This window comes from Melanerpes formicivorus, unplaced genomic scaffold (assembly GCF_026170545.1).
Source record: "Melanerpes formicivorus ecotype bairdi unplaced genomic scaffold, bMelFor1.0.p_v2 SCAF_45, whole genome shotgun sequence".
NCBI classification, from domain to species: Eukaryota; Metazoa; Chordata; class Aves; order Piciformes; family Picidae; genus Melanerpes; species Melanerpes formicivorus.
The window spans coordinates 2,250,164-2,267,010 of NW_027142397.1; the positions used below are offsets into that span (position 1 = coordinate 2,250,164).

General features: G+C 55.0%; 1 protein-coding gene and 1 long non-coding RNA gene across 3 annotated transcripts; one reads left to right on the plus strand and one right to left on the minus strand.

Annotated features, from left to right (window-relative positions):
• The first annotated feature begins 463 nt into the window (after positions 1–463).
• On the plus strand, positions 464–8,001 carry AK2 (adenylate kinase 2). Of its 2 annotated transcripts, XM_068159216.1 has the most exons (7): positions 464–605; positions 1,110–1,235; positions 3,032–3,142; positions 3,255–3,349; positions 4,366–4,438; positions 4,953–5,148; positions 7,153–8,001. In XM_068159216.1, the coding sequence occupies exons 1-7, from the start codon at positions 492–494 to the stop codon at positions 7,158–7,160; spliced, it is 723 nt and encodes a 240-aa protein (XP_068015317.1). In that variant the 5' UTR covers positions 464–491; the 3' UTR covers positions 7,161–8,001. The 2 variants fall into 2 exon arrangements, with proteins under 2 accessions (XP_068015317.1, XP_068015316.1); XM_068159215.1 differs by lacking the exon at positions 7,153–8,001 and having other exon boundaries at positions 4,953–5,331.
• LOC137451597 (uncharacterized) lies at positions 7,117–13,904 on the minus strand. The gene is made up of 3 exons (XR_010989865.1): positions 13,483–13,904; positions 10,928–11,023; positions 7,117–9,680 (listed from the first exon to the last, which is right to left on the minus strand). It is a non-coding gene; the product is annotated as an uncharacterized lncRNA (long non-coding RNA).
• Positions 13,905–16,847: the final 2,943 nt, after the last annotated feature.

Sequence of the window (16,847 nt, forward strand, 5' to 3'; positions counted from 1 at the left end):
ATAGAATAGAATAGAATAGAATAGAATAGAATAGAATAGAATAGAATAGAATAGAATAGAATAGAATAGAATAGAATAGAATAGAATAGAATAGAATTTACCAGGTTGGAAAAGACCTTCGAGATCATCGAGTCCAACCTATCATCCAGCACTATCTAATCAACACTATCTAATCACCACTGTGCTGTGCAGGATTGGAGGGAGCTGTGCAGAGAGCACTACAGCGGGAGGAGGGGAGAGCGGTACCAGGCTCTGGCAGTGCGGGGCAAAGCACGGCAGCGCTTGCTTGCTCCTCCGCCCACTGACAGTGACCCACGCCCTCGCTCCGCCCACCCCGCCGAAGCCCCGCCCACCCCGCTCTAACCCGGCCCATCGCCACATGACTCCGCCCACGGGATTCGCGGTCCCGCCCACGAGAAGTGCGTCCCCGGCGTCACCGCCCGTTGGCCGTAGGTGGGGCGGGGCGCGGCAGCGCGCAGACGGCGGCGGCCATGGCTCCGAGCGCACAGGCAGGGGGTGGCCGTGGGCAGGCCCCCGGACCGGGGCTCCGGCAGGGTATCCGCGCTGTTCTGTTGGGGCCACCGGGCGCCGGCAAGGGCACGCAGGTGAGAGGAGCACTGAGGAGAGGGAACGTGTCTATGCTGGGGCTTTTCCCAGCAGACCTGCGGGCGGCCCGGGCCACCTCCCGGTAGCGGCCGGCGGGACCGGGCCGCCTGGTCCTCACTGCCCTTGGGCCAGCGTCTGAGCCAAGGCCTGACGGGCCGCGGGAGGCCGGCCTCACTTTCCCCGATGAGGGACTAGTGTGTGCGGTTTGGCCCTGCTCCGGAGGACCCCGAGGCTCAGGCCTGTGGTTTCGTCGTCCGCAGAGCCCCGTATGCCGGGGCCCTTTGTCCCGACTGCCTTTCCTCGGGTCTTCTGCGGGGCTCACATGCCCTAGCCCCGCTCCCGAAGCAGCCGGCCCTCGGGGCTGCCCACCGGGCCCTGCCACGTGCTGACCAGTCACTGACCATGGCGTTGCTGCGAGGGGGCGACGAGGCCTTACCGTGGCGGGGGGTCCTGGCTCCGGAATCGTTCCGGCGAACTCACCTCGTGTCTGTCCTCTCCTACAGGCTCCGAAGCTGGCCGAGACCTATTGCGTTTGCCACCTGGCCACTGGGGACATGCTGCGGGCCATGGTGGCCTCAGGGTCCGAGCTGGGCAAGCGGCTGAAAGAGACGATGGATTCGGGGAAGCTGGTGGGTAGTGGGGAGATGTGCTGGGGGGTGGAGATGGTCTGGCAGCACCTGGAACGAGAACAGGCGAAATCCACCTTGCAATGAGAAGCCTCAATGACAAAACTCAGGCAGTGGAGGAAGAAGGATTTCAGGGTGAGGGTTTCCTGCAGGAGAAACATCCCATAGAAACATCTCTCCTGTTCAAAACTGCTCCTTACCAGCAGCCTGTGTCCCTGGGTTGTTGTCTTTTCTGCCACAGGGTGGGATCTAGCTGCCTCTTCTGTGGCTCCTGGACACTTGAGGTGAATGTTTATCCTTCCATCAGCCTCAATATCCTCATTTCACCTCCTCAAAGCCAAAGCTCCTCACATGATGTTTGGACTCCTGTGGGGTGGAAAACTTTGCTCAGATGGTTCATCTGTGCTCCAGCTCTTGAATAAGTGGTGTTTACCTGTAACTGCAAGGTGAACACAGAGTCAGTGTCGCTGTGAGAGTTACAGAGGGTGAGAGAGGACATTTTGGATCCCCAAGAGACAAGAGTTGGGACCTCTGGCACAATTATCTTGCCAAAAAGGACTGAAACATCTTGAGGAAATTTGAGGGCCAGTGAGTGGCAGTGACTTGCCCCACAGCTGAGCAGCCTGGGGCAGACTTTTGGCAGTGTTTCCAGCTGTCGTGGGCTTGTAACACCCCACAGAGAATCCACAGGCCCTGGGCAGGGAAAGCAGCCTGGCTCATCTCCAGCATTTTACTCAAAAGTTGGCATTGCAACACCAAGCCTGCAATATCCCAGCTGGTTGTGAAAGATAGGGACCTTATCTGGTGAGGCTGGTGGTGTCTGCCACGTGTGTGTGTGGCAGGCAGCGCCAGGGCTGCTCCACAGGTACCTCCTCACAGCCTCCTCTGGTGCTGTGATAACTCAGCTGGGAGCACAGCAGCTTCAGGATGGGGTTTTATGCTTGGTGATGAAGAAATAATCAAGAAAGCACAGCAGTGCCTTGGTTCTTCACCCAAACTACCCCCTCCCAGCCCATTTGCTTCCTGCTGCAGGGCTCCTGTTTACGTCTGCTGGTGCCAGTCTGGTCCCAGATCCTGCTGGGTCCCAGCTGCGTGTGCTGGAGAGAAACAGCACTGCTGGGGAGAGCTGCTCTGGAATAAACAACAACTGTTGGGGCTGCAGCATCTGTGAGGACTTCTCCAAATGCTGCAGTGTAGAAAAGGAGCTAATCCCAGTGGTGTGCTGAAATGGGGATACAGGGAAAACCAACCAACCAGCCAGGCCAGAGCTTGTCAGCAGCTTTTGGGCAGTTACCTTCATGCAAGGTTTATGAGAGTGGAGGAGCTGCTCGCTTGCTTTGCCCTTCCTGGCCAAGCCTGCCTGCTGAGAGGGAGCTGTGGGTGAAAGTACAAAGTAACAGATGATGTTGATATTTTGTCTTCTGATTTGGTTGGAAAAGAAAATGCAATAACCTAAGGAAGTTGCCCTCTTTCAGTCATCTTTGCAACCTTTGTAACGCTGAGGTTACAGTGTCGGTCCAAGTCCTGGCCAGGTGGAGTGTTCCAGGGGTGAAATGTCTCACTAGCTACCTCTTGGTGTTAACACCCAGGGCAGGGAGTGTTTCCCTGGCACGGGCAGGTCCAGGCATGCAGCTTTCACCCTGTTGGAGCCATGCCCTGCGCTGTGGCTCTGCCCCTGCAGCTGGGAACTGCTGTACCAAGGGGTCTGACGCAGCCTGGGCACTGCTGGCGGGGGGGAAAGCCTGTGTGTAAAACTGGGGTGTCCCTCCTGACCCTGTGGCTGTCTCTCCTCTCTGCAGGTGAGTGATGAGATGGTGGTGGAGCTGATTGAGAACAACCTCGACTCCCCTCCCTGCAAGAATGGCTTCCTCCTGGACGGCTTCCCACGCACGGTGAAGCAGGCTGAAATGGTACCTGAGCTCTGCTTTGGGGGCTGCTCTGACTTCTTCTGCCCCTCCCCTGGGGATGGGGGAATCCCTTGGTTGTGCCTCTTCCCTCTGAGCTGTGTGTTTTCTGTTGCAGCTGGATGAGCTCCTGGAGAAGAGGAGGGAGAAGCTGGACTCAGTTGTCGAGTTCAGCATCCCTGACTCCTTGCTGATCAGGAGGATCACTGGCCGGTACATTCTCCTCCCCCAACCCCTTGGTGCACAGGGTGGGCTTCCCTAGTTTAGCAGAGGGCATCCTAATTCTGGACCCTTGTGTCCTCCTCAGTGCTGTGCTGGTCTCTGTTAGATTTCTACTCTGCCTGCCAGCCTGGAACAGAGATCCTTTGTTGCCCTGTGAATAGGGGTTGTTGATAGGAAGCAGCGTCCTTGGTGACCCAGCTTAGCCTTTAAGCCTGGTGTTGACCACTGATGTCTTGGTGTTCTTGCTTCTCTGGAGCTATTGCTGCTCTCTTGGCAGGATATCACATGTTGGGGCACTGCTGAGCACCCTGCCCAGGGTCAGTTGTGGCTATGCAGGCACACAGACCTCTCTCCTGTTGATATCTGTTACCCTTGCACCTCCAAGATCCAACCTGCTTCCCCAGTAAAAGGGTGAAGTAAAAAGCCTTTCCCCAGCTCTTCTTTAGTCTGGAGAAAAGGAGGCTGAGGGCAAACCACCTGGCGCTCTACAGCTCCCGGAAAGGAGGCTGGAGCCAGGTGGGGGGTGGGCTCTTCTTGCAAGGAACAGGAGACAGGACAAGAGCAAATGGCCTCCAGCTGCTCCAGGGGAGGTTTAAGCTGGGCATTAGAAGGAACCACTGAAAGGGTTCTCAAAGCCTGGCACAGGCTGCCCAGGGAGGTGGTTGAATCCCCATCACTGGAGGTGTTTCAGAGGCAGAGCTGTGGTGCTGAGGGCCATGGTTTAGCCCCAGCCTTGGTAGAGTTAGAGAATGGTTGTTCAATGATCTGAAAGGTCTGTCTTTGCCAACCAGAACGATTCTGTGATCCCTGGTGCAGCTGCCTTTTTCAAGTGCCTGAAGAGGCTCTTGGCACAGAAATAGCCACAAGAGATAGTGGGGTTTTTTGGGTCTTAATGGAGGCTGATTGGGTTGTTGCTACTGCAGATGTTTCTGTGCTGCTGAGTGGCAGGTTCAGGAGATCTTGTCCTGGCACTGGGCTACTTTGCTGACATTTGCTTTCTGTCCCAGGCTGATTCACCCAGCGAGTGGCCGCTCTTACCACGAGGAGTTCCGGCCCCCCAAAGAGCACATGAAGGACGATGTATGTGAGCTCCCCAGGCCACAGCCTGGCCTTGCTTTGGGTCTAGCTTGATGCTTTGCAGCATCCCTGAGGAAACTCCTTCCCTTTCTTCTCTCCCTGCTTTCTGGGGAGCGTGGGGAGCTGCCTGGACAGCCAGCGGCGCTATGGGGAGTGAGGCCTGGAGGGCTGAGTGAAGGGCATGGCCCTTCTGCGGAGCCAGCCCAGGCTCTGCCATTCTCAGAACTTGCTGGCCTCTGTCCACAGCTGAACCTGTGGTGTGTTGTGACCTGTTTCCCTCCTGGGAAGCAGCTGTAGCTGGTGTCTGCTCTCAGGGCTCCTTGGGCACTCTTCAGCAGGCAGAGTGGTGCATGGGGGGATGCCCACGTCGCTGAAACCTTCTCTCTTCAGTGGCTGCCCTGGGCTTGCTCTGCTCTCCTTTGCAAATCACCTCTGCAGGTCCTTGCTGGAGAGAAGAGGGGCTGGGGGAGTGTGCCAGGCTGCAGCTAGCTGTTGACTGTCCCCTTGCCTGTCCCAGGTCACCGGAGAGCCCCTGATCCGCCGCTCGGACGACAATGAGACAGCCCTGAAGACTCGGCTCAAGGCCTACCACACCCAGACCTCGCCCCTGGTCTCCTACTACAGCAAGCGTGGGATCCACACGGCGGTGGATGCCTCCCAGTCTCCTGACGTGGTGTTTGCCAGCATCCTGGCAGCCTTCTCAAGAGCAACATGTAAAGACCTGGTTATGTTCATTTAGGGCTCTGTCCCAGGATGGGGCTCTCCCTTTTCTCTCTGTCTCTCCATCTCTGTCTCTCTGGGGTCGAGGGAGGGTGAAGAGCTAAGCAGAGTAGAGGAGGGGCCGCGGCCCGAGGCAGGGCCGTGCTGATTGTCCATTAAAGAAGCTGTTAACGGTCTCTCGGTACCTGTGAACGTCAGTCTGTCTGCCCGTGCTGGAGATTTGGCCTCTAGAGGTCGCGGCGAGCCCAAGCACCAGCAGCCCGCTGCCAGAAATGAGCTTCTGCACTCCCTTGGGTGCAGATTCTTTTGTTTTATTCTCTCCTGAAAGAAGCTGTGCTTGCACCTCCTCCTGCTTGCTCCACACAGGACTTGGGAGTACTCTGGAGACAGGGACTGAGCAGTGTGGGAGGGGGAAGGACCTTCAGAGGGTGCTGGATAGGTGAATCAGGAGATGAAAGGGGAGGTTGCTCGTGGGAAGCATGTGAAGGGCTCTGTGTGTGTGAGAGAGAGAGCTGTGGGAGGCACAGCCTGGCTGTGCTGCTGCTGCTCAGGGCTGGGTGAGAATTTGATCTCAGTTGGATGTGTTTTATTCTCTGTGGGATGGCAGGTGAGAGCTGAGCACTGCCTGGCTTCCTCCTGTTCTGATGGGGCTTGTGGGGCAGAAAGGGTGGGTGAGAGCTGGGGGGTTTCAGTCTCTCCTCATCTGTAGGCCTCCAATATGGTAAATATTAGAGAGATGCTTTTGTGCCTTTCTTTTTCTAACATGAAGTCTCTGGTCAGAGTCTGACAGTCTCTCTGTGTGGCAAGTTGAGCTCTCCTGAGGGCAAGGAAGAGACTTGGGGTTTTCCTCTTTACTTTTTGCCTTGGCTTTTCCAACTAGGTGAAGACAATGTTGAGCTTCTCCTGATTCTCAAGGTCTAAATAAAGCCTTACTGGAACACAAATGATTTTTCTCAAGGCCTGAGAGGCAGCAGCATTAACCACTGGCTTCATGTGCCCTTGAGCCAACGACCTTCCTGCTGAGCTCATGGAAATGTACTTGTTTCTTGAGCAAACCAAGCTGCTCTGCCAGGCTGCCCCTTGGAGCACACCCTGTGCAGGGTGGTTTGTGCCCCAGCTTCTTGGCCTTGCTTGCTCTGTGCTGACCCTGGAAAGCTGGTGGTGACCTTTGCCCATGCTGGATTTCAGCCCTTCCTAGAGGACCCTGCTGTACATGCAGATTGGTCCTGATGAAACTTTGTCCTTTGGCCTTCTGTGTGTGTTTACTGACTTGGTGTTACTGAGTGGCCTGCCCCTGTGCCCTGAGCTGCTGTGGGCTGCACATCCAGAGCAGATGCCTAATCCTCAGCAATCCCTTGCTCTTTTAATCATTTCTCTTTTGTCTGAAAGTCTCCTTCTGTCCTCCTACATCCTCTCCGAGGAAACAACCTCTTCCCTTCCAGCCAACACCAGGAACTGAAAGCAGTTGACTTGTTGCTGTTGGAAGCAGGTGACTGTGGGGAGAGAGGGGTTGAAAGCAGATGGTGCTGCTTCTGCCAGCAGCCCTCTGAGACAGTCCCCAGATGGTCCTTGCCTTGTCCATGGTTTACCTGCAGCAGGGTAGCCCCAGGAGATGGGGATGGGATTGAGCTGCCGTGCTCCAGGGTAGTGGGGAGGACTGTGTGTGTTAGAGCTGCCCCAGCATCTCAGTGACTGTAAAATGGAGTGGAAGCAGCTTTCATTTTGGCTGCTTGAGAGAGTCAGAGCTGCAGCCTTCCCCCTGCACTTTGCCATCCTGGCAGGAGAGCTTCCTGCCCTGGTGGTGTGCCTGCATTTGGTCAGTCCTTTACTCCACAGCAAGAACAGTTTGTTCTGCCACTCTCCATTTCTTTCCCCTCCTTGTGCTCCCCTGGCATTCAGCTCACCAGCCTTTTTCTGCCATGAAACCATCATTCATTTTGGGTTTTTTTTCCCCCTAAATATTTTTTTCTCTCTCTCTTTGTTCCCATTTATTCCAGCTGAGTGACTCCGTGATCCAGATGAGACACCACCAAATGCTGCACACTGCTACATCACCCACTGCAGCCCTCCCCTGGGTGCAGGGGAGGAAGGGAGGGGGCAACTGGGATGGGGAGATGATTGATGGGAGAGGGGGGGAGGAAAAAAGGGAAGTGGTAGACAAGGGGCTTGGGGGCTGATTTGGTTGGGTTTTGTTTGGCTTTTTGTACTCAGCAGAATCATTGTGAAGAGGAGATGACCTCCCTTGGAATCGCTGCTTGGGAGAGGCAAAACAATCGCAGAGAGCTGAAACTTGAGCAGCTGCAGGCTGTTGACCTGTCAGGGTAGGGCTGAATGCCATTGCAGGCTTCTCTGGGCCTTTCAGGGCTTGCCTGGTGGGCTCCTGGTACTCTGAGGCCACTGCAGGGTTTGCTGTGATTAATGAGTGGTGGTGGTGTTGTGTGTCTGAAGCTGTTTCCTGTAAGCCAGGACCAAAATGAACAAATGACTCACGGCTGAAATGGAAAGGGAAGAGATGCCATGCTCCTTTCCTGGAAGTTTTGTTTTTCTTGTTCTGCTGCATTCCTAAACCCAGCACAGAGACTTCTTCAGGTTTCTTTGCTGCTGAACAGTGGGGGCCACAGCTCTAGTCCAAGCCTGCCTTACTTGGCAGAGGAGTGGCTGCCTCTGTGATCTTGACCAAGCTGGAATTCACACTGAATGCTGGAGCAATGCAAAAGAGACTTTCTTAACCAAAAAAACCTAATAATCAACCAACACTTACCTGGGGTGGGGTGGGTTTTGCATTTCTTTTTAGATCAAATGGTGCCTTGTCTAACCTCTGAATCAATAAAATAACCCTTTTTACATTTTGTCTGTTGCTGTGTCCTCTTTGACCTGCAGACAGCATTGGGAGATGAAGAGGCAGATGACAGACAGCCTAAGCCAACTAGCAGTGGAGCTGGGTGGATCCTCAGGCCTGATCCTATCTCAAGGATGTTGTTCTGTGCAGTTGGAAATGTGCCTTGTAATTCCTTTTTATCTCTCCTTTTTTCCCCTTGCTGAGTGTGTCCCAATGCTTTCTGTCACCATAGCAATGGTGTCTTGCTGCTTTTCTCTTTCCTGTTTCTTCCTGTGTGATGTTGAAAGCACTGAGCCCCTGCCTAGCCTGATCCTTTCTGGCCACAGCTCCTTTCAGGTGTTTTTTACTGATATCATTCCCAGCCTTCTCCCCCTCCACCTCACCAGTGCTTGCAGGAGCTGATGTCATTTGATTCTCTCCTCCTGCAGAAACTGGAAGCCACATCTTGTGCCTTCTTTTCTGCTCCTTTGCTTCCTGCCTTTTGTACCTCGTTGCTTCCTGCCCCTTCTCTCTAAGGTACACAGGGCAAAAATCTGCCCTAGCACAGGGAGCAGAACCATTCCCTGGCCTCCATTCATCCTCCTGCACAGGGATCCTGCTCTGAGGTGCTCAGAGGAGGGCTGCTCTCAATATCCTGATGGAGGCTCATTTTTCTGCAGTGCCCTTGGTACCACCCTTGCAGCCCTGCTTTGCTTTGGGTGTTGTGGGCCAGGCTCAGAAAGGGTCAGGCTGCATCTGCCCATTTCCTCCAGAAATGACTGCTTCCTTAGCATAATTGGGCTCTCCTCCTCCTCAGCCATTCAGTCTCTCTGTGTTCTGGTGGTTTTATTACCTCCTTGTACCTCTCATTAGCATTCTCTCTCTTGATGGCAAGCTTGTGCCTCTCTGCTGCTTCTGATGTTCTTTCCTTCTTTCTTTTGATGGTGGATGTTCAGCTCCACTCTTCCTCGTTGTTTGGCTTTGTGTCCTCTGCTGCTTGCCTGCTATTGTCTTAAAAACCTGTTCTGCCTGCTCCTCCTGGCTTTCTAGAATGTGGGATGGGAGAAGTCTTGGCTCCTCTGAGCTGGGCCTCTCCTGTTTGATCCTTACCTAAGTGTGGAGTCTAGAATATGGGATGGAGAGATCTTGGCCTCTCCAGGCTGGGCTTCTGTTTGATCCTTAGCTAAGTGTGGAGTGTGAAATGGATGGCTGGGCTGCTGTGGGGAGGCTGCTGTGGGGAGGCTGTTTAGCTCTGAGCCTGTATCCTCTGTAGCTGGATCTGTTCTGTGACCCATCTCTGTGATGTTGCCCTTGAATGTTTTCCACAGCATGTGATGCTCTGCAGGTGCTCTAAGTTCCTTCTGTTCAATGATTTCACTCCAGCAAGCTGCTTATCAGGCACTCTTTTGAAAACTGTTCATATTTCATACACACAATTATCCAGCAACTATAAAAGGAGGGGAAAAAAAAATGCCTATTTATAGCACAAGGACCAGCATCAACTAGGACACTGAATCCTCCCTGCTAGAGGAAGTGACCTGTTCTGTAATGCAGCAATATTTCTGCTGAAAAGAGAAGAGCATCTTGGAGGGGGGGGAAGGGAGGAAGGGATGAAAAGCCCTGGGCCATCTCTTTCCATTTAAACCAACACTGTGCTGCAGTCCTACAACTCCTGTATCTGCCCTTCTGCCTTCCTGCTGAAGCCATCTGCAAAAGAGAGATTGCAGGAAAAAACCTTTCACTGTGGGTTTGTGGTTGGTGGTAATGAATCCACTGACTCCTGATGGTCTGGTTGGGAGCTGAGCTTGGGTTTCTGATCGATGCCTGATCTCTGACCTTGAGCTGGGAGAGAGGAGAAGCCACTCCAGAGTCCTGGCTGTGGGCAAACAGCACAGACCCTTCGTGTGCAGAGGGTTTGTACCATGCTGGTGCATGTACCCAGCCCTGAAACAAAGAGCACGTGGGGCTGAGGAACAAAGAACAGGCTGAGAGCAATGAATGGAAGGGGTGGGAAGGTGGGAAGGGCGCTGGTACAGCACCGGGGAGGGTGGTGGTGCCTGCTGCTGAGAAGCTGAGTGCTTGCATCCCATGACTGCCTCTGCTCTCCCTTCCAGGTATGAGCCACAGCTTCCCCTAGGGCCATACTGGTATCGCTGGCCCTTGCCTGCTGCTATTTCCAGTCGTCACCTTGTCCTTCCCATGGTCTCCAGGCTCTCTAGGAAGAGCTGCAGTGGAGGAGCAGAGGATGGGATTCCCTCTCCTTGTCGCTGTGGCAACCGTCGGGCTGGGGAGCAGCAGAGGGGGTGCTGGGGAGGCTGCGTGGCCGCGGAGGGCTGTGCTGGGCGGCTGCGGAGGCAGGGCCGCGCTGACATCACAGCGAGGAGGTGGTGCAGAGGGAAGGGGAGTGGGAAAGGGAGAGTCGGGAGACTGCGGAGGGAAGAGAGCTGCATCGGGAGTGGGCTCCAGAGAGAGGTAAGAGATGCTGTGGGATCAGGGTGGGCTCCCTGGTGGCCTCTGCATCCTCATAGCCAACGTGCTGGAGTGGGCTGGCTCCTGGGCAGCAGCAATGTTATACAATGCCTTGGGAGCCTGGCACAGCAGGGATTGGTTCTTGGACAGTGGGATCGGGTCGGAACCTGGCAGGCTGGTGTAGAAACTGCAGGTGTGTCCCTGACACTGCTGGGAAGAGCCAGGAGTACCTGCAGCTGCAGCAGGGGCTCAGGAGATGGGGAGCAGCTCTGGTGCCTCTCTGGGGAAGGGGACCAGAGTTCCCTCTTGGGATTAGAGCAGGAATCATGGAGGGAATGAATCAGAAGTTTGCAGACCCAGTCCCCTGAGCTGCATCTGGCTAACAGGAGGCTGTAAGCAGAGCTGGTGCACTGGGGCTGAGCCCAGCAGCCTGCATTTGGGGTGGGAATCCTGAGCTGCACATCTCCAGCAGCCTCTCCACTTACCCTGCCCATGTGGCAAGCGATGGTTCTGGGGGAGGCAGCCAGGAGCACCATCACTGCTGGGAGCTCTCTGCATGTGGATCCTGGGGATCTGCAGACCTGGAAGGCAAAAAAAAGTCCTTGAAACAGCTCTGGATGTCATATTGCCTTTTGGCATCGTGGTTGCATAACAGGATCCCAGCTGCTAGCAGAGAGAGCGAGGGGTGACGGTCACCTCTGTGCCCTGCAGCATCCCAGCAGCACCCAGGAGCTCTGCTGGCCCCGGGCTGGGGCTGGGAGGTGAGGGGGTAGCATCTCTTCCTAATCCCAAAGCTGGGGTCCCTCTCTAATGCTTGCAGAAGCTGGTGGCTTTACAGCTGGATTCCACAGCAGGGGGTTGTAGGCACTCACTCCACACCTCCAGGCAGGCTGGGCAGCAGGGCCCTGCAGCACGTTGGCAATCTAGGAGCTCACAGAATGCCAGGTTGGAAGGGACCCCAAGGGTCATCTGCTCCAACCTTTCTAGGTGATAGTGGAGTTGAAATGAGCTGGCTCAGCACCCTGTCAAGCTGAGTCTTAAAACTGGCCAATGTAGGGGAATCCACTGCTTCCCCTGGGAGATGATTCCCTTCTCTGACTCTTCCCATGGGAAAAAAAGATGTTCTGGAGTCCAGTGGGAATCTCCTCAGCAGTAATTTTGTAGCTATTGTCTCTTCCATGGCACTCCTTGTAAAAAGGGAGTCTCCATCCTCTGGGTAGCCACTAAGCCTTCTCTTCTCAAGGCTGAACAAAGCCAGCTCTCCCAGCCTCAATCCATGCCAGCCTCTTGCCCCTTGGGATCCTTGATGTGTATCTGAAAGCACATCTGGGATCCAGAAGCCCATTACTGGTAACCCCTGAGGGTGTCAGCAAGCAGTGCTGGAGTGGAGGGGGAAGAAAGACAAAGCAGAAGCTCAGTAGGGCTGAAGAAACCTAGTTTGAAATCTGTGGCCAAGGAGAGGCCAAGGGTCCTGTCACAACCATTTTGCTGAAATGACTCTCAGACGTTTCTGGTTGGCATTTACAGGGCTGGGGGCAGCAGTGGGGCCAGGGAGCAGTGCAGCCAGGAATTCCTCAGAGGACATGAGAGAGCAGCATAAATAAGCTTTCATTAGAGAAGGCTGTTGCAGTGAGCTGCACCAACCTCTCCAAGGCAAGGCAGGCACCGATGCAGGGGCTACAGAGGGTGTTTGGGAGTGGCCCAGGGTGGCCATGCTGCTGCTGCTTCCGTGCTAACCCTGCAAACAGCAGCAGCTTGTGCTGCTGTGGAGACTTCTGTGGGAGCCAGAAGCACTTGGAGGCTTTGAGGAGCAGGCTGTGGTGTCATCACCCAGGTGGCTGTGTGGCCAGCTGTGTTTGTGCCTCTGACAGGGGCAGGGGAGGTGAGGACCTGGCAGCAGCTCTCGGGGCTGCACAGGGCAGCTGTGCTGGGAAGGAGTCAGCTCTGGATGGGCCTAGGTGCTCCTGAGTGAGACCTTGCTGGGCACTGCCTGATCCAGGCTCCCAAGGGCAGTTTGGGAAGGTGCAGGGAGGAGTTAATGCTGCAGATTCTGTCCCTGGTTCTGCATGACCAGCACCTAGCTGCTGGGGCTGCTTCTAAGTCCTGTTTGCACTTGATTCATTCAAGGTTATTTGAACTTTAGTAGGGAATGGCACCAGAACCTCCTGCAAGCAGAAAGGCCAAGCCAACCCCCCTAGCCATTGAGCTTCTCCACTGCTCAGCTGCCTCTCCTTTCTGTTCCCCCTGTACTTGCCTACACTGCAAAAGGGATGATCATGTGAATGTTACACAGCCTGGCATCTGCACATCAGCTGAAGCAGCTGAGCCTCTGCCATGTTCCTTGTGCCTTTCTGTGGCCCCCACTCCACAGCCATGCTGCTCTATCTCTGCCTTTGGTCCCTGCCACAGCAGATCACTGCTAGACAGACAAAAAACCCAGACACACAACACAGGGGAACTTGTGCTCTGTGGAGTGTTGGTGCCTGCCTGCAGCGCACACCTTCCTAGGAGAAGAGGGCCAGGGACCTTGTGAACCTCTGCAGAGCCCTGGGACACCAGGAGGAGCTGCCCTTGTGCCAGTGTCCAGAAAGGGCTCTGGGAGCTGAGCCAAGTCCTGTGAGATATTTAATCCTTCCTATTCCACAGTCTGTGTTGGCCATGACTCCACTGCAGTGAATGTTTTCCTTTTGCTTTGGTACTCAGAGGTGCCTACCTTGTGTTTGTTTTCACTCCTTATCTGGTACCACTGAATGCAGGCAGGGCAGGCAGCACAGCAGCTGAGTCAAGGACAACGGGTTGCCGTGTTCCCCCTGCTGCCTGGGCCTCCCTGGAGTCCCCTCTAGCCTCTCCCTAAACACAGGCTGAAATTTCCTTGTGCTGAGGTAGCTGTTTGCTCAGTAGTTGAGGTTACTTTGAGTAATCAATAGTTCCCTGCTTCCCAACGGAAATATCCCTTCGGCCAAATCAGCTTTTCCATCCTTGCTGGAAACCTGGCCTTAACTCTCAGCTCTGGGGACATCCAGGTGTGTTCCCAACCTACCTGTGCAGAGCTCTCCTCCTTGTCTCCTGCCAATGCTGCTTTCTCTCTGAAGCTGAGCAAGAAGGGCTGGAAGCACTTGGTGACATTTCTGGAGGAGTTTGGCTCTCTTCAGTCTCAGCAGCTCTCGGCTCTGCCCCAACAGCTCACTCTGTGCTTGCTTCTCTAAGGAGGGCAGTGAGGACAGAGGCAGTGGGATCCTCCTGGCCAAAGGCATTGCTGATATAAATCCCAGTCCACAGGTTCCAGGAGGACTTGGCTCAGCTGCTCTTCCCAGCAGAAGATAAAGTGCCCCTCACACAGCAGGTCCTGTAGCCCAGAGACCCAGGGCTGGCAGACAAGCTGCCCCCAGCAAGGCTCCCTGGCTGCAAAGAAATTTTCCTTGCAAACAGGCAGAGGCATCAACTCCCCAGAGCTGCATTTGCACTGGTTCCACCCCAGCAGCCAAAAGCTGGGCTGTGGCTCCAGTTTCCTCTGGCTGAAGAAGGCCACAGGGTTTGCTCTGCTGCTGGGGCAGCTGAAACGCCCTCAGTGTGCATTGTTAGAGTCTCTGCACCATCCCTGTTATTTCCAAACCCGAAAAGGTCACAGAGACCCAAGAGAAACCCACTTCCCTCCTTCACTGGAGCTCCTCTTGCTGCCTCACACATGCTTTTGTTGCCATCTCTGGCTTGCCAAAGGCAGGAACAAACACTGGGGTTTGGCAGGGTTCAAAGCCTTGGCTTGTCGGATGGGAAAGAGACATTCTTGGTCCTCAGCCCGGGGACAGGGCTGTGCTCCGTGGCCACTGCCAGGTTCTCCAGCTGCAGTTTTGGTGCTCATCCCATGCTAAGAGCACTTTCTTACGTGTCTGGGGATGGGCAGCACCTCTGGGTGCATCCTGCAGGAGATCCAGGGAGAGTGGGTGGGAAGAGCTGGAGCAGGACCCAGAGCTACGTGAAGCCCAGCATGTGGCTGTGGTTGAGCTGCACGTACGGTGGGAAGGGCACCGCAGGCTCCTGCCCTTCCCACATAAGCAGGGGGGCAGGGGAAGGCAGAGGGAGGGCAGGGGTGCAGGGGCAGGCAAAGGAGAAGTTAGACTGTCTCTGCTCTGCTTGAACAGGACTGCTGTTGCCCCCTGAGAGACTGCAGGACTTATGCTGGGGAAGGATTCTGTAAGTGGGAGATGGGTGGGAGGCACTTGGCAGCTCCTGCTGTTCCAGGGGCAGGCACTGGACTTCTCCTGGTGCTCAGGGGAACTGGCAGGGCAGCCTGGATCAGAGTGGGCAGGGCTGGAAAGAGCAGAGATGGTCAAAGCTGCTGCCTCCCTGTTAGCATGATGCTATAGAGCAACAGCAGGACCTGATTTCAGAGAAGCATTTGAGGTCTCAGCACATGCTGCACACCCCAGAAACCTCCTACTTGATGTTCTGCTGTGCACAGTCCAGCCCTCTCAGGCAGCACAGGGGCTAGGTCTGCTTGAATCCTGGCTAAGGAAACCCACAGGAGGCATCAGCCCCAGGGAGGGAAGAAGGTTTCTCATGGTGGTGAAGGGATGAGGGAGAGGAGGGAGGGAGAGGAGGGATTTCCTGGCTGTGGTAAAGGGGGGCTCTGCTAGAAGAAAAGTCAGAGAGAATGGGCTTGTGGTCATGGTCACAGGCTGGGGGATGGAAGGGTTAGTGGCAAACCCTGGCAGAACCCAGGAATGAAGGATGCACCAAACTGCAGCCCCCTTCTCAGGTCAGCCAACTCGTTCTGCTGCAGGGGCAACAGCCCTGGACTGAACCAGGCTGAGGGCAGGGGCTAGGCTGCCAAGGGCCAGGCTGGGGAAAGATTTCACCTGAGACAAGGAAACCCTGCTCAAGCTGATTTTCAAAGTGAGACACTCATCCCTTTCCCACCTGCTTAGTGCTGGCTCAGCCCTCTGGAAAATGACAGAGGTTTTCCTTGCTGTGGGGCCAAAGGGCTGTGCTGGGAGCACTCTGCTGCTCTCCCATCCTGGCTGCAGCAGGAGGTGCTGCTGGCAGGCTCCAGATCACTCTTCTTCCCCCTGCTGACAGCTGTTGCTGGTTATGAAAATGGGAACGTTCCCCAGGCCGTTCTCAGCAGGAACTGCCCTTTCCAGGGCTGACCACATGGGGCTGTTTCTTCCTCTTCCCACCTCCCAGCAGTAGTCACAGATCTGGGTACATTCTAGTCTTGGCAAAGCACTCCTCTTCCCTGCTCCTCTTCCTCACACAGCACACAGGAGAGGCCAGTGGCCTGTGAAGCAGGGGGGGACATGTTTGTTCCTTGGCCTCAGATCAGTCCAATTTTTGAGTCAACTCTCTTCCCAAAGCACAAAGGGGAAAAGAAGAAACACTGGGCCCAGTCCTGCTGTGGGGGTTATACCCCAAGCAAGTAAACCTTGTTCCTAGCACAGATCCTGACAGCAGGCAGGCACCATCCCCTCTCCCTGCAGAGCAGGTGGAGGTCTCACAGCAGAGCCTGAGGGACATCATGACTCCTCACAAGAGGGACGTGAGTTCTTGTCACATCTGATGCAAAGTGTCCACAGCATGGACAAGGGAAGACTGGGCAGAGCTTAGTGAAGACAGGAAGGAGGCAGCTGGGCTCAGTGATACTGGCAGCTGTGGGTGTCCCAGTCTTGGTGGAGGGGTCAAGCACCTCTGCAGTCAGCGAGAGACTGTGCAGGAGTTACCCCAGACTGCAGCTGCAGGGTAGGAAACCTCAGGGTTCAGAGCTCGAGGCAGCTGCTAAGAGAAAAGAGCAGAACTAGCAGGAAAGGGAAATGACTCCACAGCGGCATTCTTGCGCTGGCCTCGCAGCAGCCAGCCCCGGCCACTCCCAGAGCACCGACGGCACAGGAGGGGGTGGATCCTACCCGGCAGGTCGAGACTTCCCCGGAAAGCCCAAATGGTGCAACTGAGCTCATTCAGAAAGAAGTTTGCTGGCTAATGCCAAGGTCAGTGCAGGAAACCTATTCCACTTTTGTTGTGAGCTAAGGCAGGAAACTGAAAACTCCCCAGCTGGTTTTAGGAGCCCAGGCAATGAGCAGCAACTGCCCTGGTTCTGAGTAAGTGATGAGTGTGCTAGCACCAAGCTCCCTGCACCCAGTTCCCTCCCCGACCCCTAATGGGTTTTGTTTCAGAGCTCAGGGAAATTTTCTGTCACCAGCCCCGAGTGAAAAAGTTGGTGAATTGAGGAGGAAATGCAGCTTCTAGAGGTGCTGACCTTTGGAATTGCTTTAAGAGTTGGTTAAGTCAAATATAACTGGTTTGGAAATATCCTGATGGTTTTATGAGCTTCAATAACGTCTGTACTTCTGTACCCAGTCAAGGGTCACCAGACTGCCTCAAGACATGGCCAGATCCCCTCAGACAGATAAA